The sequence below is a fragment of the Danio aesculapii genome, chromosome 6 (genome assembly GCF_903798145.1).
Source record: "Danio aesculapii chromosome 6, fDanAes4.1, whole genome shotgun sequence".
NCBI lineage: Eukaryota > Metazoa > Chordata > Actinopteri > Cypriniformes > Danionidae > Danio > Danio aesculapii.
In genome coordinates, this window is record NC_079440.1 from 27,670,145 (window position 1) to 27,695,895 (window position 25,751).

The 25,751-nt window shown below is 38.2% G+C and overlaps 1 protein-coding gene across 3 annotated transcripts in view; it reads left to right on the plus strand.

Annotated features, from left to right (window-relative positions):
• rptor (regulatory associated protein of MTOR, complex 1) overlaps positions 1–25,751 on the plus strand; it is a 228,242-nt gene that overhangs the window by 79,945 nt on the left and 122,546 nt on the right. For all 3 annotated transcript variants that reach the window (XM_056459872.1, XM_056459873.1, XM_056459874.1), the window contains exons 6-7: positions 5,058–5,204; positions 14,158–14,333. In XM_056459872.1, coding sequence (XP_056315847.1) covers positions 5,058–5,204; positions 14,158–14,333 — 323 coding nt within the window. The remainder of the gene's footprint in view (positions 1–5,057; positions 5,205–14,157; positions 14,334–25,751) is intronic.

Below are 25,751 nucleotides of genomic sequence, written 5' to 3' on the forward strand. Positions count from 1 at the left end.
TGCACTTGCTGGGCACTCGAACTCCCACACACCATAAGATTTTTGTTATTCCCTCTGTGAGAAATGTCCGTCATGAGCTGATATGGTCGAGGATAGTGAGCATAATAAAGGTTAACATTACAGGCAGCGAGCGCAGAATTTCTCAGTGAATCATTTAATGGTGGCTCATAAAAATTATTAATATTACACACCTCTGGTAAGCACAAACCCCTCAAATATTTAACTTCCCTTTTGCTGATATTTTCATTACATAATAGATCAATTTGGCTTTCAGTAATTCACCGTTAAGTGATTCACTGAGAAATTCTGCGCTCGCTGCCTGTAACGTTAACTTACATTATGCTAGCTCACTATCCTCAGCCCGTTCTTAATCTTGATTCTGTATAATGTCCAAGAAACACAGCGAAAATGGACCTTTACAGCTCATGACGGACATTTCTCAAAGAGGAAATAACACAAATCTTACCTGAGACTGTGTGTGGGAGCTTGAGTGTCCAGCAAGCGCACCGTTGTGATCGATGGCTCTCGCTTGTTTATTAATGCCTTTGACAGCGGTGACGTAATTTTGACAGTGGAGTGTCGCTGTTTGATTCGTACTTGTAATCAGGTCGTCGTGTCCGTGGTGAAATTGTATTTCGTGTTTGTAAAGTACACCCATCGTAAATTTATCAGTCATATACAAACAGACAAAGAATGGAGGTCAGTGACTCAGAATCAGACTTTGTACCTCAACAATGAAAACAATTAAAATATTTCATGCTGCAATGCATGCTGGGTGGGGCAGAGTACAAAAATCCCAGCATGCATTTCAGTATGAATAAACTGTACAGCTTATTGATGCTAAAGTTTTCATTATTTGCTTTTGATTCTGCTGTGTATGTTGACGTTGTTGATTTTGTCACTTTTAGTATCCTGTTTGTGAGTTTTGAGTAACTGCAGTTAAAGTAGAAAAATTTCAAATGAAACGCACAAAATTACATGAAACTCCAGGGGAAGCATTGAATAGCGTGATGACGCAACAACATTAATTGGTCTGTGGGCGATCATGTAAAACGTTATCACGAATGGAACATTTTAAAAAGCAACTCATGTAAACATCTTAATCATATTATTGCCTTATTCAGATTAAGACAAATAGATTACTGATGTCCACGTAAACGTAGAAAGTGCCAAATGATAGCAAGCTGTCAAAGACAGTGCATTTCTTATTGCATTGGTGCCCTCATTGATGCCCTCAAATGACCCCCCAACCACCCTGCTGTGCCTTGGTGTGTCAGAATCCTTTCTTGTAAAATATAACCGTACTTTAGAGCACTTAGTTTGAGCAAATTTGATGAATGTGATTACGCTTGTTGATGAATTTGAAGGAAGTTGCTCAATGGATGCACCGTCAAAGTCCCTTTAAGGCAAGTAATTTCACTCAGCAGTCATCTTCAAATGCCTACAATACATATTTGGAATCACCAATAAAATGAATTAACAACTGTCTCATAAGTTTAATTTCTAAACATTGTAATCAAACCAAATCTGCATTTTTTTCTGGCTGCCCGAGCTAATCCACATGCGCACTTCAAGAAACGAGATCACAACACCAACCTCATATGTCCGTTCTACACATTATTATCCCCTGAATAATGATTGTCTGATCATGCTGGTCTTCTGAAGTAATTCACAACTTGATCTTGATTGCGAATCTCCTCCAGAAATGACAACGACTCTTTGTTTACAAGTTTTTGGGTGTTTGAGTAGTTGCTGTCATGTGGTGTGTGTTTGACAGGATGGACTGTAACTCGCATTCATTACATACAAATTACAAAAACAAACAACTTTTGTTTTTTAAGTGTAGTTGGTTCATTTAAAGTACAAACTTAAAGCTTTATGTGGATATGCTTCCTATGTCTGTGAAGCAAGTATTTGCTAAGATTCCACTGCATTTGTTGACCACAAAAAAAACTTGTAAAAACACACGTCTGGTCTGAGGTTCTCCCCCGGAGAAACATCAGTCTATAGCAATTGATGATTGGCTCCTGAACTAATAGACTATTACACTTTTTCCCATTCAAAACCAGGGCTTAAAAAAAAAAAAAATCCAATCGGTTCACTCAGAGCAGAATTGATATTTTTTCGCTTCTGTTATTGCGTTCATTAATAAACAAAATATTCCGAAAACGGTTTTCTAGAAAAAAAAAAAAACTGTTATAAACGTTATTTTATTACAAAGTATTGCAGGGCTCTAGAGTGCCCTGATTTCTTAATGGTGCAACTAAAAATTGTATTCGAGGGGTAAGATTAAATAAATTTTCGATAAGTATCGTTAAATAAATATTTATTATATAAACTTGCCTTTGGTTATATCTATACCGGCTTTGCGCACTTATGCTCGCTCTCGCTCACCGTCAGCAGTTGATTGACACGCTGCTTAAAGAGCCTCTATTATACATGAAATAGGGTCATGTTTTGGTTGTAAGGGTCTCCAACAACAGTCTTAACATGCATGCAAGGTCAAAAAACACTTTCATGGTCTTATAATCTGCATTTATTTTTACCTAATTATCCCAGCGACTTCCATATGAATCATTCAGCAATTCTTTTGTTCCCAAACCCCTCCTCAACGCGAAGCTAATCTGGGCTGATTGGGCCGATGACAGCCTGCAGCGATTGGTCGACACTGACAGCCTTTAGTGCAAGACAGAGTTAAATGCCCAGCAGCTAATCAACAATATAAAAGTAGTCACAGTGCATACTTGCTTCATAGTGTAAGGCATGCATTTTGGCTGCCAGTGGGTGAATGTAAATACAGACGATGGACTTGAAAATACTGACGACTAACTATTTTATTGAGCTGAGTTGAGTGGCCAGAGCTGAGTTCCATAAATGGCTGCCAGTGCCGTGTGATTTCTCAGGGTCTCCTGACACACTGGAGTTAAATTAAGTGCCAGTGTTTCCTTAACTAAAGCTTTCTGACCCACTGCGGTTAAATGAACTGCCAGTGTCTCATGAACCAAAGTCTCCTGACCCACTGGGGTTAAATGAACTGCCAGTGCCTCCTGAACCAAAGCCTCCTGACCAACTGGGGTTAAATGAACTGCCAGTACCTCCTAAACCAAAGCCTCCTTATCCAATGGGGTTAAATAAACTGCTAATGCCTCTTCAACCAAGGCCTCCAGGCCCTCCGCAGCTCCACGCTCCAGGCCCTCCGCAGCTCCACGTTCCAGGTCTTGCTGAGTCTTATTATACTGTTTGTGAGCATTACAACGCGTTTTGCTTGCCTTCCGTGTTTTTGAACCTTGCTTTGTTTTGTTTGTTTACTCTGTCTGCTGCCTGCCTTTTGACCATTCGCCTGTGTATTTGACTATGACTCTGCCCGCATACATCTTTTTGCTCATGTGTTGACAGTTGCTTGCCTGACCATCTCTGTATAATAAAACCCTGTATTTGGATCCGCACCCTGCTGTCAGCGTCACTTCACATTACAGAAGACTCAGCCACAAACATTTGTATACCTGTGTGTCTTTGATGTATCCATTGATGCTTAAAAATCCTTTAAGCATTGCCAGTGGCTTCAAATTAGGCACTGAAATTAATATCCTGATTTGATCCGGTGCATACTGGTTATGTAGGTTTTGGTACCCAACCCTAATCGTAATAATACATATAATAATGTGCCATAATAATGGTTGACTCGAGCTCAAACAAACCTTATTGTCGTCTTGTGATAAACAGCCATATGCCAAGAAGAGCAGAATCTGTTCTGTGTCCTTATTGTTTACGATGCTGTCTAAAAGTGCATGGAAAGCCCTGCACAAGCGGTTTCACTTTTGCTCTCCACTCACTTCTCTTATGTCTATAGTTGAAATAACGAACTTGAGCTTACACTAATAACTTGCGCATGATTATTGTAGTGCAGATTCTTACATTAATTCAGGAATGGACAAATGCAAGAGTGAAGCACTAAAAATACTAATGAATAAATGATTCTCAGCAATGTAAAACATGAATAAACTGTGATGTTTAAATATTATCATCGCTTTTTGGACTTTTATTAACTCTGAATGACATATATACTTTTTTACAAGATGTTACACGTGCTGGTGAAGATTAAATATACAAATGAGAGGTTTACACTGACTAGACTACGTGTTTCATGTTGTTTTTGAACCTAAATAAGGCCTAAATGTATCTTGTGTGTAATTTTTCTGTATTGGTAATATTTCGGAGACTGTAAGGGTCTATATGTGTTCTTTATTTATTTTATTTAATTGCAGACATTACAGTAGGCTATTTTGCATTATCATTGATCTGCAGTTATAATCAAATCATGTCTATAGAGAGGTTAGTAATTGATACAGTAATTGCATCTCATATGATATGTGAATGACCTGTACAACTTTGCTTTTACATTTCTTCGAGTTAGAATGACATCGACTGCAACTTTCTGACATACACCACGGTTACCATAAGGATACCATTGGTACTATTTGCCAGTGGAGATACAAGCCTGATAAAGGTGACCCGTAGCGTACCGAACTGAACCGCACCACTCAGTGGAAACGAGGCATAAAATGGCTATGTAATTAATAAACACTGGAATCACCACAACCACGTATTTGTCAGTACAACAATATATGAGGAGTCACAATATGCGAGAGCAAAAATAGTGCAAAGACTCATTGTTTCAATAAGGCTTGAATAAACTCCACCACAGGTATATCAAATAAACATACTTGGTATTTTTGTCTAATCAGCTAGAATTCTGCTTCATCAGTGTCTATCTCTGTCACTGAGAGCTGTTTATCTGATAGTGTGATAATGTGATGTGTGAATACATGTGAATTGAATTGAAGTCTATTCGATTTTCATTGACAGCCAAAATGTAGCCTTGTTTTAGCCAAGACATCTATGAAACACATAATTGCTTGGTGGGATGTCTCATTCAGCATTCTCATTCAACTGAGCAAAGGCAAACCAAGATTTTAAAATTATTTTGTTTTAGACTTGACCTCTCTCTTTCCCTCCCTCCCTCTCTCTCTCTCTCTCTCTCTCTTTCTCTCTCTCAGAACTATACCCAGTACATCCCACTCTCTGTCTATGACCTACAGACATGGATGGGAAGTCCCTCCATCTTTGTGTATGACTGCTCTAATGCAGGCATCATCGTAAAGTCATTCAAACAGTTTGCATTGCAGAGGGAGCAGGAACTGGAGGTTTGTGGTATTTTACACACGGACACACACACACACACACACGCACACACACTTTATTTATTTATTTATTTATTTATTTATTTATTTAATTAATTATTGTTGGAAGCCAAGCAGAAACTGTAACAGCACTTATTGCAATTGTTCCAGTTCCTATTAATTTTGTTATTATTCTGCCAAGGAAGACTGTGACAGCCCATAGAATCATTTGTGAGAAGGTTACAAAATTAAGCACACTGATTGAGGATAGCCTGATCTTCAATAAAAGCAAATTTGCACTCACTAACTAAAATTCTGTAGTGCCACCAATTGTCCAAAATTGCACTTATTTTATGCTAATAAATGTATAACCCTCTTCCTCTGAATCATGTCTCATTGGCTCATATAAATTTCACTATCACTCACTCACTCACTCACTCACTCACTCACCCACTCACCTTTAGCTTTAGCTTCCTTTAGCTCATTTATCAAGGGTTGCCACTGCGCAATGAACAACCAGTAATTGTTGGATATTCAATTAAATTTTTTTCAATTTACCTTTATTTCTATAGCACTTTTACAATGTAGATTGTGTCAAAGATCATAGTAAATTGAAACAGTGTCAGTCCAGTTTTCAGAGTTTAAGTTCAGTTCAGTTTAGCTCACCAAATCCATTGATGCACAGCTCTACAGATCCCGAACCATGCAAGCCAGTGGCGACAGCGACAAGGAAAAACTTCACCAATTGGCGAAAGTGAAGGATTAAAAAACCTCGTGAGAAACCAGGCTCAGTTGGGCACCACCATTTCTCCTAAGGCCAAACGTCTTGTGTTTTATGCAACAGATGCCTGATTCTTCTTCTGCTTCAACACAAATGAAACCGTATCAAATGAAAAATAAATCTTTGCAATATTTTCAAAAAAAAAACTACCGTACAATTTAAATATTGTTGAATAATATTGGAATAATTTATCGCATTGTGATATTGTTCAATTATTACATAACTTACCTATTACATAACTTTTTCATTTTTCAACTTTTCTGTTTTTTTATTTGCAAATTTATATTTTTTAAACATTTGAAACTGAGCCTTTAATTGTCTTTTATAAGGGATTTGCAAAGCATAAATAGTTCTCACAATGTATTACCCAATGACGAAGGAAGGTCAGTAATGAAATCCATTGCAATGTGTGACCAAGGAGGTATGGGAATAGAAATGGGTCAGAGCAGACCAGCAGGCTGGGTGTTACTGAACTTAGATTGCAGGACTTGATGTAAAATTGAATGAAATGATGCATGGACGGACACCAGAAATGTTGACAAGTAGTGGCAAAACTCCCCTAATGCCAGGGTGGATGGAAAGCTTAGACATTTGACACCAACAAAGTACTGCAAGCAGCGTGCAGAACATAGTTTGGCATTTTGACATTTTCCCAGATTATTAAAGTGGGTGAGGGATTTCCCTAGCTAGAACGGTCTTAGTGGGTGGATTGCTGTCCGTGATGGTGGTGCTGAATTGGCAAGATTGCACATCTGGTTTTAAAGTGAGTAAAGAATAAAGCCCATCGAGCTTGACAGGCATTCAATCTCTTAGCAGAAGAACAACAACAAAAAAAGTTTCGGTGATCAGTCCAGGAAATAATTTTCAACCGATTTCAAAACATAATAGTTTTAATAAATAATTTCTAATAACTGATTTATTTTATCTTTACCATGATGACAATACATAATATTTAACTAGGTTAATTAGGGCAAGTTAGGGTAATTGCATACATATATACATTAGATATTGCATATGGGTCCTGAGCATGCGTCAATACCCCCACGGAATATTTGTACATTGCTTCCAGGACAAAAGTCATTCAACTGCACTTAAGACAAAAGTTAATCTGAAGATGCTGGACTTTTGCACAAGAGTATGGGCAGAGATGGCAAAAGTAGACACATCCTTTACTCAAGTAGATACTCATGTTTAAAATAACTCTGGTAAAAGTTGAAGTACTCCTTACAATTTTGTACTCAAGTAAAAGTAAAGAAGTAAGGCCTAAAAAGTGTACTTAAGTAAGAAGCATTCATTACTACTACCTGTTTTAGTTTCACGGTGCACGGTGCACGGTAACTACAATGCACATCATGTGTACATCTATACAAAATAACTTACATTTCAATTTATTTTATTTATTTATTTTTTTTTTAATTGTTGCCAATTTTTAGCTGCAAAGTAGCCAAGCAACTTCACTACAATCTTGTCCAACAACACTGCTCAAAAAGTTTACAGTTGTTGAGCTGCCATACTCATTCATATACTCTAAAACATAATTCTGTTAAAGAATTATGCACATGATTGTTAAAGTGGTATTGGATTGAAAGATCAGAGAGGTAAAGTACACCATGGTTGAAAGCGGACATAAGAATTTAACCCTATTTAAATGCAAGATTTAAACAGGAATGTGTCTCGTTTACCATTGATCCAATCAACCAAAATCCATATTATTACCCTGTATAAACATGACATCATCATGTTTACATCACTGAATTCCTCATTCCATCCACATTTGTCATTCTAGCCGTTCCCTTAGTAAGCTTAATAAACAAGCCGACTTAAGGTGCATGGTCATAGGTTAAAAAAGTCACCCACTGCAGCATGCAGGCACGCAACAACAAATTATATACTGATTAAATCAAAAAGGTGTTCAAATTACACAATGACAAAAAAATAAATAATGTAGATCGTACCATAAAACACATTAAAATAAAAGTAACAAGCCAGATTAAAAAATTAAGGAGTAGAAAGTACAGATATTTGTGTAAAAATGTAAGGAGTAAAAGTAAAAAGTTGTCAGAAAAAAAATAAACAGTGGAGAAAAGGACTGATACCAGAAAAATCTATTTAGGTACAGTAACAAAGTATTTGTACTTTGTTACTCTACATCTCTGCATACAGGTGTAGTAATGAACAAACAAAGAAAATAAAACAAAAGGCATGACATTTCATAGGTAAGATTTATTTATTTTTTATGATTTTGTATGTTACAAACTTTTGTGCTAAACAAGTGTTCTTGATGAAAATACTGGCACTACACTGACCATAAGGCAAAGTAGCACCAACCTGCACTAAATTCTAGGCTCATGCTAGTTTGGTTAAATAAAACCATCAAACATGTAAATGAAATATGACAACAAGACACTGATGCCAGAAACTTGCGTCATTGTTGATTAAGTGAATGTTTTTTTAAGGTAACTTATAAGAGTGCTCTGTAACAATGTAACAGTGCCTGTGCCTCAGTGTGCATACTTTTCACGTTAAATTATTGAATATTAATAATGTTATATACCATTTAGATCAGAAAAATGTATATACACATTGAGAGGCAGGGATATCGATGGTTCACGTGAATCTTTCATAACAAAATTCATTTAGAAACAAATCGCTCCCTTCGTTAGAATTAGAAGTGAAGGGGGTGTGTTTCTTTACGTGGATTTGATCAAATTTAACAGGGAGGGAGAATAAAACATTTCCGTGCACACAAACACAGTAATGTCAGGAATGCCCGTGCAATCACTTATCCATCGAAAAGTGAGGTAAAATTATAATTTTCATATATTTTTTTTAAATGTGCGTTCTGACCACAGGGGAAAACATCTGATCATAGATAGTGTACACATGTGTATATATTAGTGGTGGGCCGTTATCAGCGTTAACGCGAGACTCTTATCATGCGATAAAAAAATATTGCTGTTAATCTATTCTTAAAGTTAGGTTGGGAGCTGGGTCTATTCTACACAAGCTATAATGACTTTCACCTTGATATTTTAGCGTGGATTTATACCTGACCGGTGAGCCGTCTGACAAAAAAGTGCCCTTCTGAATCAAATCAGTAGGATGCCTGACTTTAACTGCAGTTCAGCAGTTTCTCCTTAACTCATGAACATTTCATTCAGGCCCCCGTGACAAACTGGGGTATTAGACGCAAATAAGAAGTAAGGACTGGTGAGAGTGTTATAGAATTTAATAACGCACGCCAAATGGAAAGAAAAAACTTGCGCATTTTGCGAAGTGTGTGTGTGTGGTCCTTTACTGACAGCTGTGCGTGTGGATCTTGTCAGAAAATATGGCGAAAAGTCCTACATTATGGTAATATTTTGATTGCGGTGTTTACTTCAATAATGCCACTAATATATGTATACTACACGTCTTAATTCCATTTCTGTTTAGTTCAGTTATGACTTTAGTAGGATTAAGGTAATCAAAAATCACTGTTTGGAGCTTATGTAGGCCTACAGTTTAAAATTCATGTTTAACTGAATAAACAGTTAGTAAACACAAGTACATCTTATTGAACATAATTTATTTTCATCACCAATTATCATAGTAGAACAGGTTCTCAAGCAGTTTGTGATGCATTCTGGAAACAGGAGATGAGTCCCTGGTCTAATGCGTCACCTGGCTTGAGGAACCCATTCTCAAAGACTTATTATTTGGGTAGCACACATTCTGATTGCCTTCGGCAAAATTCATATATATATATATATATATATATATATATATATATATATATATATATATATATATATATATATATATATATATATATACACACACTAGTGCTGTCAAAATTAGTGCGTTAACGCATGCGATTAATTTGAAATATTTAACGAGTTAAAAAAAAAAAAAATTCTGTTGGATAAATATGGATAAGACCAAGGAAGCACTTTTTGTAGGCAAGTTTCAGTATAAAACAATTAATGTCGCATTACTAGGCTAGCTTACCAGCGTTTCCTCCAGAGTTTCATGCAATTTCGGGTGTTTCATTTTTAACTTTTGACTTCTGTTTTAATGGAATTTGATACGCATGGCGAACGGAAAGAAAAACCTCCACATTTCGTGACTCGGTGGTCCTTTAAGGTAATCAAAAATAGCTACTTACATGGTAGACTCTTAATAAGACTATTATCTTAATCATATTAAAATCGGAGTATTGGTGTCCATTTAAATGCACTCAGAAAGTGCCAGATGAAGTCGCGAGCTGTCAAAGACAGTGCATTCCTCTGCCTTTCAGCGTGCGCCCTCCAATGTTTCATTAAGTTTCACAAGTTTCCCCCTTAAACGCAACTTTTGTAAATCGTATGCTTTGCATTGTTGTGTCAGAATTCTTGTGAAATACAGCCATACTTTAGAACGCTTAGTTTAAGCAAATTTTGTGAACGCGGTCATGCATGTTGAATCTGAAGGGAGTCGCTCCGGCTGCCCTATCCTGCGCACGTTGTGCCGTGAGATTGCGTTGCTCTCTCAGCTCACATCATTCAAAAGAAAAGGTCCACATTGTCCCCCGATAATGTCAACTGGACTGTTTTAGCAACTGGCTGAATGTAAGGGAGAACTAAGCAAAATTGTTTCTACTTTATAATTAATTTTCTCAACTCACAGCAATACAACTTTACAATGAGTACATTTTTTGTATTCAATTCTTCATTGTTAATATATTTTTCTATTTTTCATATTTGCAATGCCTGTATTTTGGCATTTTTTTGCAGTCCACTTAGAATCCAAGTTAGAAGTAATTTTTTTCTTTATTGGCATTGATTGTTTTGAAATTCTAATGGCATTAACATGCCTGTGTTTTTATTTCTGTAATAATTATATAATAATATATAATAATATGGCTGTCAAGCCAGGATCTTGATGGTTTATTGTGGGTGTGTTGTTTACATGAAGGAATCTGTGTTACAAGTTAAACAAAAATTCTAATAAACAATTATATTTTGAATTTAAATAGTTTTTGTCTTGCGTTTACATAAATTTTACATTTGAATAGGCAAAATGACAAGTTTCAGTCTTATAAATGTGATTATTCGCGATAATTTTTTTTTTTTAAGTGCGATTTAATTAGTTAATTTTTTTTATCGATTGACAGCACTAATATACACACACACACACACACACACACATATATATATATATATATATATATATATATATATATATATATATATATATATATATATATATATATATATATATATATATATATATATATATATATATATATATATATATACACACAAAACTTGCACCAGAAGATTAGAAACAGGTGGGCTTATAATTTTGACTTAATCTGTATGTACAACTCAACACAATGAAGTGAACTTGAAGTGTGAGTGCAAACCCCTCGCTGCACATCCACTACACCTTCAGAAAACCTTCTAATATGCACCACAAGGACTTTTATGATCAATTTTGAGCGTCAAAAGTTTTGGGTCCGTTCGGCAAAATGTTTGACTGCATGTCACTGCATCCCAAATGACTAAAAATAATACAAAACAATATAACTAAAGCAATGTCCACTGTGGTGAGTGAGAGCAATTCTCTTTTAAACTGATCAGTCGAGAACGTAAGCGTGCTCTAGTTTGGAAGGCAAAATGAAATGTGAGCGCAGGCCATCAAGGAAGAGGGGAGGGCGGACAAGCGTTTGTAGGCACGATTCGAGGCAACTGTACCTAGTGTAAGCATGCCCTAAATGATGATGATAAAAGTATCTACTGTCTAAAGTCAATTATGATATACTAGGAATAATTAGTTGTCTAGATTTAATTGAGCATAGTGAATGTGAAGGGTTGCAATGCAGCAGAAGCTCACTCAAATACTGGGAAGCCAAGCCATTCAGGGTTTTATAAGTAATCCATAAGATTGTAAAATGTATATTATGTGAAAAAGGGAGCCAATGCAATGCTGGCCAAACTAAAGTTGCAGTCACACTGCACTTCTCGCCCCATAGACTTAGACTTATGCGGCAGACCGGAAACAAGTTTTGCAGTTCGCTGCAAACAGATGCTTGAAATGTGGCCAGCAGATGACATGTGGCTATCAAATATTTTTTCGACTGAAGGTGTGGACTGAACTGAAAATTCAGCATGAGAGGCTTTTGTTTTAAATCAGCAAGACCTCACTTTTATCTGGGTTTAGTAAGAAGTTATTTGTGATCCAAATTTTTAAATCGGGTATACAATTTGTTAAGTTTGTGCATTGCTACAAATTATCAGGTTGTGAGAAGATATAGAGTTCTGTGTCATTGGCACAACAACAAAAGCTAATTACGTGTTGTTGTTTTTTTCAAATAATATTGCCTTGTATTATTGTAGCGAATTAGCTCAAAATGTATTGTAGATGAATTTAAATGGAGCATAAATCCTTTATGCTCTGTTGTAATGTTAGCAGTCACAAATGGCTCTTCGTCACTTGTCTATATAGAGTTCATGTGCAAGGTTGCCCTCTAGAGTCCAGTATTAATGAAACAGAAATAACATGTCTGTGTTTTCAACACCAGCTTCAGAGCATCTGTTTTTGTATTTTATATGATCCTGATAAGCTTCCATATGTCTGATTATGGTTGGATAACAGGCCTCCAGGAACAGTTGAAGACATTTTCTCTTAAAAAAAAAAAATAATAAAAATAAAATTTAGGGGAAGACAGATCAGATGAGTGGTAGCATAGGAAATAGAAAATAAGATACTTTTGGGAAAAGGGAGGTGAAAAAAGCCCCTCCCAGACTATCCTTAAAGTAGGGCAGTGTGAGATCAGGGAAAAAAAGGCCCAGCAGCAAGCACATAAAGACATAACATCACAACAGGGGATGGGAACGCGATGTGGAGATAGATAGTCAGATATAGGCGACCACCATCTGGTCCTGCAGCTAGGAAAGCACTGGCCACAGACCCACATACCCACACCAGGGGTGATAAGCATACGAAGGCGTTGGATGCGGGGGGAGACAGTGATTGTCTATCTGAAGCTGTGTAAGTGTGTGTAAGCCTGTAGAGTCTTAACAGGTGTCCTTGGCACAGGGAGGAGGAATTCAGAGGATCTCGTTATCTTGTTCTCCGTGGAAAGTTGTTTGTCTCCAGCAACGACCTTGACAGGCCTTCTGGCAGGAGTGTTGCGGGGAAGCCATAATAGAAAAGAAAAAAAGGTTTCCAAATTTGGGTCAATATCTGCCAATTTTGCAGATATCTAATGTCCGTCACTGGTCTCCAGGGGCCTCATGTGTCAACGCTGCGTACGCACAAGACTTTCAGCCAGATTTCACGCTCACATTTGGATTTTCTAACGATGAAATTAACGTGAGAATGTGCGTTGGTCCACGCCAACTCTTTGCGCAATTTGCAGCGATCGCCGGTTTTCCCAATGTAATCAGATCGATCTACTGCACGCACATTGCTATAAAGGCGCCATCTGAAGATGAATTTGCATACGTGAATCGGAAACTTTCCATTCAATAAATGTGCAAATAATATGTGATGCTCAAATGCACTTAACATAACACACACACTTATTAATGATTCCTACTTTTCTCCCTTATGATGAAGAGTAGGCAAAAATTTATATGTAGTGGGGGGAAAAAGAAGAATGAGTTCATCAGATGCTGGATTCAAACCGGGTTCATGATCGATCATGTCAAAATATGTTGCAATGCGCTTTACGAGCTTCGCGTGAGAATGAGGTGCGATGCTAATGTGCTTTGCTGGTAGTAGTGATATACATATAACATGTAAGCATTTAACAGATGCTTTTATCCACAGCATCTCAGACCCGTGAACACACACGGAGCAGTGGGATGCCTGGGGAGCAGTCAGGGGTTCTGTGCCTGTGGTATTAAAGGTGGAAGAGAGTGTTCTCCCCACCTACAATCATGCCGGTGCCGGGACTTAAACCTGTGTCCTTTGGATCTCAGATTCATCTTTCTTATCACTAGGCCATGGCTGGCCTCAATTAAAGAACTAATAGTTAGTTTGATTAATGAAGTTTTATCAAGCAAGCTAGAGCTACAAACAAGAGCAACAGCAGTAACAGGAAAAAGAAACAAGATATAAATTTCAGGAAATGTTCAGTGTGTTGTGTTGACATCAGAGCAAAATAATTCCATATTCTTGAGATATCTGATTTAATTCTGTTTACTTATTTCCATTGTCTTATAATAGGTGGCAGCAATAAACCCAAACCACCCACTAGCTCAGATGCCACTGCCTCCCTCGATGAAAAACTGCATTCAGCTGGCTGCCTGTGATGCCAGTGAACTCCTGCCCATGAATCCTGACCTTCCTGCTGACCTCTTCACTTCTTGTCTCACCACGCCAATCAAAATTGCCCTACGCTGGTAAGAAATGTTAAATTGTGTTTATGATGTGAATACGTTTTCTTTCTTTCTTTCTTTCTTTCTTTCTTTCTTTCTTTCTTTCTTTCTTTCTTTCTTTCTTTCTTTCTTTCTTTCTTTCTTTCTTTTTCATTCTTGTTCTTTCTTTCTTTCTTTCTTTTTCATTCTTGTTCTTTTCTTTCTTTCTATACTTTTTTTTACAGGAAACAATATTTTGATCTAAATTCTAAGTCTTAGAAAAAAAGATCTATGGCTCTATGTGAGGAGGTGTGAACAATCATTACTAATGTGACACCAGAAACCAGAGAAGACAAAGGCCCAAATAATGAGCTGCATAGTGGGCAGATGAGAGGTGACTTGGGGGGAGAGTAGGTGGACAAAACAAGCTTAAAAGCTTTCTGTTTTTATTTATTGAGAAAATGTTTAGCTATCTCACAAAATAACTTAACCCCTAGGGGTCAGAGGTGATTTTGGGGCTCTTGAGATGTTTTGACATGCCCTGACATTTGTGCTTATTTCAGCTACTTATTACATAGTAATGGCCAACATGTATTTCTTTTATTCAGCGCAAACTGTGCTACAATAATATATGAGAACTATTGATGTACATGATTGCGTTTTTTAGAAAAAAAATATTATTCGTGGTTAGTAAGTTTTGGAGAAAAAAATGTTGCTGAAATAAGGTCCAAAAAACACACTGAACTCCCTGAACAAGACTTTTGAGTAACCAGTCTTGTAGGCTAGAATATTTACTTCCCAATTATGTGAAAATTGTTCTGTTCTTTCATTCAAAGAAAACATTACAATGAATCACAATTTGTTAAGCATGTTTTGGGTGATCTCAGGTGTATGCGTGAGTGACAATGGTCATGAATAATTCACACCTTGAGAGACAAAGGACACTCCCCCACTCCCCCACTCCCCCATCAAGTGCATTGTAAAGCTATGTCCATCTGCAAAAGCTAGCCCAAACTAAATGCTTGTATGACCATGTATTTATAAGTACACCCCTCATAAGTCTATCTTTTAAATTCATATTTTTAATAGGAAGCTATACAATATTATATTTGTGCATATACAGTAGTCAGTACTGAAGCCAAATCTAGAGCTCATCTAGCAAAATAACTTACGATAATGGTCCAAAAACTCGCACACACAAATTTATATGTAATAGAAAAATGTTAAATACAAATTTAAAAATGCGGAAGAATCAAGAAAAGCAAAAAAAAGGAAAAATTTTGTTGAAATATTTTGCTTGAATTTAATTGTATTATCTTTCAATTTCTAAATGTGTTTGGTGGCTAAAATATTATTTTAATAAATACATATGTTTAATAAATCTGTTTAAATGCATTAAAATACATTGCCTATATTCACAAAGAAATTGCTAAAATGTTTATTTTCGAAATGGGTTGTACTCTATTATACAGCATGCACAAAAAAAAATATATATATATATATATATATATATATACACTAATATATATATTTGCCCAAATACCCGATTATGATCCCGTGAGGTTAAATGGGTTGTAATTTTTCAATTTATTTCCTGGGATTCAATTTATTCCAGATTTAGTCGTTGTTTTTAAAAATTCCGGACATGGGAAGAGCCGACGTGATGCGTGTTCTTCCGGGAGTTTTCTATGAATTACCTTTGAGTTGGAAAAATTAGTTGGAAAGTTCACCTTCCAAGCTTTATGCAGGTATGTCTCTCTCTCATGTATTAATGTATTCAAGCAGCACGTGGACTTGTGGGCGTGGTCGCATTAAAATTAATGAACTCAGACTGAGAAACTAGACATAGTGTTGCTTTCATGCTGACTATTTTATCAAACAATGTTTTCAACATGCACTCACTGCATTTAAAAGTAGATACTTCGAGCTTTATATAGATAAATGTTTCATGTCTGTGTGTTTTGTTTTTGTGGAGTTTCAGTGCGTTTAACTGACACGCTTCTAAAAACAGTTCACAGAGAGAGAAAAGAAAGAATGCCTACACTGTTTGTTTTCCTTATTTTGCAAAAGCACACACTTTTGTTGTGATTGTGAGTGTACACAAAAAAGTAGACACCTAACAGATTAGATTGATATATTGCTTTTATCTGTATGATCAAAACTGAAAGTGTAATTTAAGTTCTTTTCGGCGTTATCAGGAGAAGACGCCTCATAACCCGTATATGTGGTCTTCGACCCCTGGGGGTTAAGATTCACTTACAAGTGCAGTTAAACAGTTCAAAAGAAGTGTTTATACACCTATATACACAGGTGCTGGTCATATCATTAGAATATCTTCAAAAAGTTGACTTATTTTACTAATTCCATTTAAGAAGTGAAACTTGTCTAATGGATACATTGCAAAAGAGGCTGGTAGTTCACAGAGCTCTGTGACCAAGCACATTAATGGAGAGACAAAGGGAAGGAAAAGATGTGGTATGTACATGCAATAGGGATAACCACACCCTGGAGAGAATTATGAAACAAAACCCATTCAAAAATGTGGGGGAGATTCACAAAGAGTGGATTGCAGCTGGAGTCAGTGCTTCAAGAACCTCTACGCACAGACATATGCAAGACATGGGTTTCAGCTGTCGCATTCCTTGTGTCAAGCCACTCTTGAACAACAGACAGCATCAGAAGCATCTTGCTTGGGCTAAAGACTGGACAGCTGTGGAGTGGTCCAAAGTTATGTTCTCTGATGAAAGTAAATTTAGCATTTTCTTTGGAAATCCGGGTCCCAGAGTCTGAAGGAAGAGAGGAGAGGCACATATTCCATGTTGCTTGAGGTCCAGTGGAAAGTTTCCACAGTCAGTGATGGTTTGGGGTGCCATGGCATCTGCTGGTGTCGCTCCACTGTGTTTCCTGAGCTCCAAGATCAACGCAGCTCTATTCCAGGATGTTTTAGAGCACTTCATGCTTCCTGCTGCTGACCAACTTTATGGAGATGCATATTTCATTTTCCAACAGGACTTGGCTCCTGCACACATTGCCAAAGCTATCCTAAGTATCCCTGTTCTTAATTGGTCTGCAAACTTGCCTAAACTTAACCCAGTGGTTCAAGGATTAGTTCATGGATCTCTCCGTTAACGAGATGATCAGAATTAGGTGTGTTAAGTAAGGAAGATATTGAGGACCGGAATTGAGAACCACTGCCTTAACCCTGTAGAAAATCTATGGAGTATTTTGAAGAGGAAGATGCGATATGCCAGACCAAGCAATGTAGAAGAGCGCGAAGGCCACTATCAGAGCAACCTGGACCCTCAACACCTGAGCAGTGCCACGGACTGATTGACTCCATGCCATGCCACATTGTTGCAGTAATTCAGGAAAAAGGAGCCCCAACTAATTTATAAGTGTTGTGCATGCTCATACTTTTCATGTTCATACTTTTCTGTTGGCCAAGATTTTTTAAAATCTTTTCTTTGTGTTAGTTTTAAATTACGTTCTAAGTTTTTGAGATTTTGAATTTGTGGTTTTAAATTGTCAACAAAGTTATAAAAAAAAACACTTGAAATATATCAGTCTGTGTGGAATGAATGTATACACTATACAATTTTCATATTGAAACACACCTTTTACACATGACACATGCTTAACTACATGCGATGAACAAAAATTTAATGTGATTTTATTAAATGAAATAAATAATATTTTTATTTATTATGTCACAGTTGCTTTTCAGTGGGTTAAAGTTTTTTTAAAAATACTGTTGAAGTAAGACAAAAGAAATCCACTATTTATTTTACTTTTATTCTATTGAGGAGCCATGTGCACCTACTGGTAGGTAAAATCTGCTGCTGACATTTGTACAGTATTGTCAAAGCATTTAAGATATATATAAAATATCTAATATATAAACATCAAATATCTATTTTAATATATCATCAAATTAATTAATATACAGCAAATGAGAAATAAATGACATAAAAGAATAAAAACAGACAATATCTTTAAAAATGATTAAAAAAAAATACAATAATGAAACACCACACCAGCAGAGGGAGCCCTCGCCCGACTACTGACTCAGCTCCGCTCCTGCTGCAGTCACTTCCTGTTTGTGCTGTATTTCAGCAAGTGTTCAGGCCATGCTTCCTTGCAAAGTAAAGTCACCCACGAAAAGCCAGAGCAGTCACCCGAGTTCCACAAAGGACCAGAATTAACACCTGAGTTCCACAAATGGCTGCCAGAGCTGTGTGATTTTCCAGACTCGTGTGACGTGCAAGAGCCATGTGACTTCCCAGTACCACCCGAGCTGGGTGACCTCCCAGAGCCGCGTGACATCCCAAAACCGCCTAAACCATATGAATCTTCAGTGTCTCTTGAACCCAAGCATCCTGACCCACTGGAGTAAATGAACTGCCAGTGTCTCCTGAACCCAAGCCTTCTGACCCACTGAAGTTAAATGAACTGCTAGTGTCTCCTGAACTCAAGCCTTCTGACCCACTGGAGTTAAATGAATTGCCAGTGTCTCCTGAACCCAAACCTCTTGACCCACTGGAGTTAAATGAACTGCCAGTGTCTCCTGAACCCAAGCCTCCTGACCCACTGAAATTGAATGAACTACCAGTGTCTCCTAAACCCAAGCCTCCTCACCCACTGGTGTTGAATGAACTGCCAGTGCATCTTGAACCTAAGCCTCCTGACCCACTGGGGTTGAATACATGGCCAGTGCCTCCTGAACCTAAGCCTCCTGACCCACTGGGGTTTAATGAACTGCCAGTACTTCCTGAACCTAGGCCTCCTGACCCACTGGGGGTATATGACACGTCTATGCCTGCTGCACCAAAGCCACCAGACATACCTCAGCTCCATGCTCCAGACCCTCCACAGCCCCATGCTCCAGGCCCTCCGCAGCTCCATGCTCCAGGCCCTCCGCAGCTCCACTGTCCAGGCCTTCCACAGTTCCACGCTCCAGGCCCTCCACAGTTCCACTCTTCAGGCCTTCCGCAGCTCCACGCTCGAGGTCCTCCTCAGCTCCATGCTTCAGGTACACCACTGCTCCACAGTCCAGGCCCGCCTCTGCTTCACGGCCCAGGCTCGCTTCTGTTACACGGCCCAGGCCTGTCTCTGCCCCACAGCCCAGGCCACGGGGCGCCCATGTTGAGCTCCAGGAGTCGCTCCTAGAGGGCGGGGTTCTGCAATGCCACGCCAGCAAAGGGAGCCCTCGTCTAACTACTGACTCAGCTCCGCTCCCTCTGCAGTTACATCCTGTTTGTGCTGTATTTCAGCAAGAGCTCAGGCCATGCTTCCTTGCGAAGTATTGCCAGTTTACCCACCTTACCAAGTGTTCCATGTGACTTTCATGTCTGCTTTTCTGTGTATGACCCTGCCTGCCTTGATCAAGTACATTATCTGTCTTTACCCTCTTGCTCTGTTTTGGACTGCTAATTGTTGCCTTGAACTTTTGTCTGCCTTCTCACTACGTCTTCTGGATTTGCCCCTGTGTATCTTGATCTGTTTTGGACTGATTATTGTTGCACTGATCCTCTGCCTAAATTACTACTACGTCTCCCGGAATTAACCCTGTGTTTGTTATTTGATTGGACTGCTTACATGTTGCCTACTTTCAGCCTGTTTAATCATTGATGTCTCTGCCTAAACCCTTTAATAAACTTCTGCATATGCATTCAAATACTATCTCAGACTCACCGTTACAAACAATAAAAAGTGTAGATTATTTAAATAAGGCAAATGAGTTTAATTAACCATTTCTAACAAAATGGTTGTACAAATGGTATACAAATATTTTGCAGCCAGTTTAGATGCCTTTTCCAGGTACATTATAAAGTAAAGTTTTTCTGAGTCGTTTAGATTATAGAATTAATTATTTAATATTTCTCTCACTCTTACGGCTGTCCGCTCACAGTCAGCTGCGAAGCCAAGTGAATGTAAATAAAATTGTAATGCAAAAACATGTAGCAACTTTAGAAAGTGAAAGCAAAGGCCAAATACCGGACATTTTAGAAGATTTAGAAACCCCAGACAGATGCATTTTTTAAGTCCCAAATAGGTGCATCTCTGTGGTTTAGAGCATGTGAGATTGTTTGTGGGAGTGTTTTCAGTTTCGTGCGCACACAACGAGCAGTACAAAACGTGTAGGACGAGAGAAGATTTCCCACTGGTTAATTGATCGCGGATGTTTGGTTTTAGGGGACATACAAAAAAATTGTAAAAGAATGCTAATAAAAAAATAAATAAATGTCATTAAATATACTTGGGTGGCCGTTAATATACCTGAGGCCCGCCCAAGTAAAATTTGTGTGTGGAAAGCACTGAAAATTTTTTTTCATTGAGATGTAGCACGACTGTGTTCACGTGAGCAAAGAAAGCAGGTAAATACCGAATGAGAGGATGATCACGTGCACGATGAGATGCAGGCTATCTTGACTCACTAAGGAGGGCTTTAGTGTCACACGCATGGCTGATGTGATACGTGCTAGGGTTCATACACCTTCCACACTTCCATTTCCTTGCACAAAGCAACTGTGCCTGCAAATGCAACTTGTGCAATCTGTTATCTTTGAAATAGACTGGATAAAATCAATGCTTGTGCACCCACAGTCCTGCTGCTTTTAAGAGCTCTTTTTAAAAAAATGTATTTTTGTAAGCAGTAGCGGTTGCCGCTTTCCTTTTAACCACTCTTTAAAGAGATTATAAATGGGCCTAAAGTTAACTATGTGCACATTATCATCCTTTCGTCATCGCACACAATATGTTTTCACTTGTTTTCTTTTGCTTACAGTTGATTTTTTTATTTATGGTTTAATTATCATCCTTTACATTAACATTGCTTTAGTAGGAGATTAACTTGCCATTTATATATAGTTAACTGCTGATCTGGGATCTTTAGCCTGTTGAATAAAACTGCATGTATACAACTCTATTTAGCTTGTTTTTATATTTTTTAATTAGTTAACATTTATAGCTAAGAAATGATTAGTTATTTGTTTTGTCATCAATAATCCCTGCATATTTTGTTACACTAGGTTTCACCCAACATGCATGACATAGAAGCATACATTTTACTTACCTGTGTGTCAAATTGTGTTTGTGTCTGTTTGTTCGTTCGTCTTGTCTGTCAGTCTTCCGGGTTGCGCCTCGATGGCTACAGGAAGTAAAAAGGGGACAAAAAGATGATGTTCAGCATTTTATGCACAGTCATGCGCTGCACATGCGCAGAGTGGTCAGCCAGCCTGGAAAACTATGTGTTTTATGTAAGGGGGTGAAGAGACTTTGGGGAAAATGGAAAAGGAGTTTTTAAAGTCATGTGAATATGCAAATAAATCATTTGTGTATTAGAAGTTTATTTTCTACTACAAATGAAGTGTATAGAAGTATGAGATTACCTGAATGATTTATGCTTTAATGTTTTAAATCCATACTTACCTTAAATTTACCGGACATGGTTTAATCCAGAATGGGTGGAGTCTCGTGGCTATAAAAGAGCAGCTCGAGCTCAGTTCGGGGTAGGAGTAGTGGCGTAAGTGTGAGAGTTATACAAAATACTTTGTACATATTTATTTTGTTACATTTTAATTATTTAAGTTATTTATTTATTTACTGTTTTTGGCTGTAGTATTATTTTTTGGATTTTTTTTTTGCATTTTGTAACCTTGTACTCTAAACAAAGGCACACTGCACCATAGTGCTACGTCAGCTGAGCCATCATTTGTTTTATTTTTCTTACCCATTGACAAACGTCTTTGCATAACAGATTCACAACTGCAAAAATGCAAAACAGAAAACTACATTTGTTAAACCCCTATTAAAAATGACCAACCTGGATATTCATTTATGCCTTTCATTGGCAAAATTATTGAAAAAGTTGTTTTTAATTAGGTTATCAAGTTCTTAAGCTCAAAGGGATGTATAGACAATTTTCAGTCTGGCTTTTCATAGTACATAGTGCTGCATTAAAAAACCTGGGAGGGTCCTCAAATGGTTCAGATTAGATTTAGATTAGATTCAACTTTATTGTCATCACACATGTACAAGTACAAGGCAACAAAATGCAAGTAAATTGAACCCCCCCGACCGTACACAAACATAACAATTCCAGGGAAAGACAGGTCACAGGAGGTGGAACAGGAAATAAGATACATTTCAGGAGAGAGAAGCAAAAAAAAAACTCCCTCTCACCTTGCTCTTGAGTTAGAGCAATGTGAGATCAGGGAGAAAGAAAAAGCCCCAGCAATCTAGCACAAAAAAAAAAAACACACCGACAAGACATAACATTGCCACAGGGGATGGGAACAGGGGGTGTGGATATAGTCCGGTAAGGGCGGGCAGCCATCTGGTCCTGCAGCCATGGAGGCGCTGGTCACAGACCTGCCTACCCCCTCCAGTGGGTGAAAGCACACAAAGGTGTTGGTTATGGGGTAGGGAGTGATGTGCTGTGTATGTGTGTGTGTGTGTAAGCCTGTAGAGTCCAACAGGTGTCCTTGATGTGGAGCAGGAATTTCAGAGCGTCTCCTTATCTTGCTATCCGGGAAAAGTTGTTTTCCTCCAGCCGAGGCCGTCTGGCAGGAGAAAAGAAAACACAGGGAAGCCGAAAGAGTAGAAAGATACTTCAACTTTAGGTCAATATCTGGCAATTTCACAGATATTTAATGTCCATCACTCGTCTCCAGATCTGGCCAAATCTTGTTGCAAAGCTGCTAACTTTACCTCGATGTTTTCCAGTTTGCGATCTAATATTGCAGTCTGATTATTAGCAAGCCTGCCCATCAGTGCTTCAATCAAGCCGGCCAGCCTGGTGGGGTTTTGTGCAGCACTTTCATCAATCGTCGATACGCCAGGGCCCCACATAAGCCCATCAGCAGAAACCCTGTTATCAAAGTTCAGAATAGGTAAATGTCTTCAATATCCTCCAGAGACAGAGCAGCCAGGCACAGGACGTGCCACTTCTCCCACCCGTCCATCACGTATCCAGCTGCAAACGTCCCCGCAGGACAGGTGGGCTCTCCCGAGCCCAAACTTCTCATCGAGAAGATGGTGTGAATTGCATTCAGAGACCAGTTGATCAAATCCATAATTCCTTATTTTTTTGGATAGCAGGGCATGGAGAGCCTCAGAGATAGAATAAGACAAAGACAAGAGGAGCTAGCGAGATGAGATATGGGACGGAGAGGGAAAAAATGCGACCGCCTCTGCCGAGAGCCAAAGTAGATAGATCTTAACTTGAAGGGAGATGTTGCTATGTCAGTATAAGTGACCATAGGTAGAGTTGGACACTCATGATGCAGAGTCCCACAAGGTTCAATTCTGGCACCTCTCCTGTTCAACCTTTGCTTCCACTGAGCCAAATAATGAGAGAACCAAATCTCTTACCACAGCTATGCTGGTGACACTAAAGTCATTGCATTTGGCAACAGAGATAAGGTTTTCAATGTGTATGCATATCTTGGCTCTAGGGGTCAAACAGTTGTGATTCTGGACCTCAATACATTACATATATGCTCACTAAATAAAACAGATCACTCAGATCATTAGGATCAATCAAATAAAAAATTTCAAGACTTCAGTCAAAGCACTTTCAGAAATTGACAGATGTGTTCCAATATTAGGAATATTTAAACCAAGACTAAAAAATGCATCTGTTCTTTCTTGCGTACGTGCGTGTGTGTGTGTGTGTGTGTGTGTGTGTGTGTGTGTGCGGTCATCTATAACATGCTTCTTAACTTGAATTCTTCTTCAACATGGCGAGATGCAATGTGCACACTTCACAGAACATCTTTGACCTCAATGCTTCTTCCACATATTGAGGAGCTCCAATATTAAGGAGCTCTTTTGCAACTTCAATTAACCTGGTCTCGCAACAACATTGAATGTTCTTAGATCCAGGTTACCCATATGAGCCATCATGTCAGTGAACTTTGATTTTACCACAACTGGTATTTAGACCAAAAGATGTAATTACCAATTGTTTGGGCAGTTTTACACATATGGTCCTTAAGGCCACTTGTGCCATTATTGTATTTGATTGTTATGCCAATGATACACAACTTAATATCTCCTCTCAACTTGAGAATTTGTACGAATTCATGAAATTAACAGATTGCATAGCTGATACAAAAAAAAAAAAAAATAGACTAAAAACTTCTTATTACTAAATTCATCTAAAATGGAGGTCTTTCTTATTGGACCTCAAAACATGAAATGCAAAAACCTAGAACATTATCTAACCCTTGATGGATTTTCAGTTCAGTCCTCAACTTCAGTCCAAAATTGGGGATGATTCTTGATAGCAACCTGTTGTTTGAAGGTCAGATTTCCGGCCGGCCTAAATACCTGAATACCCGCTGGTGACTTACTGAGACTTGTAGCTTCTCCACAATGGACGCACAGCGTTCTCCAACCTCTGGCGCCTAGACTGCAACTCTGCACAAGAAGTTTGGCCAAAGTAGAAATGGTCATGCCCAACTGAGCCTGGTTTCTCTTGTTTGATTTTTTTCCCTTCACTTTCGCCAATTGGTGTAGTTTGTTCCTCGACACTGTCGCCACTGGCTTGCTTGGTTTGGGACTTGTGGAGCTGCGCATCGATGCATTTGCTCTTCAGAGTTTTAACTCTCAGCAGTGAAATGTACATTACACTGAACTGAACTTCAACTCAGAAAACTGGACTGAAGCAGTTTCAATTTACTTTAAGCTGCTTCGACACAATCTACATTGTCAAAGCGCTATAGAAATAAAGATTAATTAAATTGAAATTACCTGTCTGCATATCTTTCAGCTGGCATAAGGTGTTTTCATTTCAACTCTTTCAATTTGATATTGTTTGTAACTTCACACTGTCTAGAAATGTCTGTTAGCACGATTGAAGGGTCATTTTTATTCACCAATTGTTGTAGCCCTTCTTTCATGTCTAACGACATTAGAATAGTCTTCTTTTATCATGTTATCGGTGGTTGGCATTATAGCACTAAAGCAAATAGGAGGAGAACCTAAAGCAGGGATGTCAAACTCAATTCCTGGAGGGCCGCAGCCCTGCACAGTTTAGTTTTAGCCCTGCTTCAACACACTTACCTGTATAGGTTTCAAACAAGACTGAAAAACGTAATTAGTTTGATCAGCTTAATTAGGGTTGGAACTAAACTGTGCAGGACTGCGGCCCTACAGAAATTGAGTTTGACATCCCTGACCTAAAGAGACAAAGCAACTAGAATGAAGTTAAAAATTAAAGTATATAGTTAATTATATAAACAGTGAATTTGTGTATCATAGTGGTATATGATGCCGACTCCCACCGACATTTTTTGGACCCATCCCAATCTAGTGATTAAGAGTGATTTTGTTTCCTGTGACCCATGAGACACCTCAAAAATGTCAGCCTCTAGGTGTATGATGTATACAGTGCATGCGAAAGTATTCATAGCACTTCACTTTTTTTATGATACAGCCTTATTGCAAAATGGATTAAAT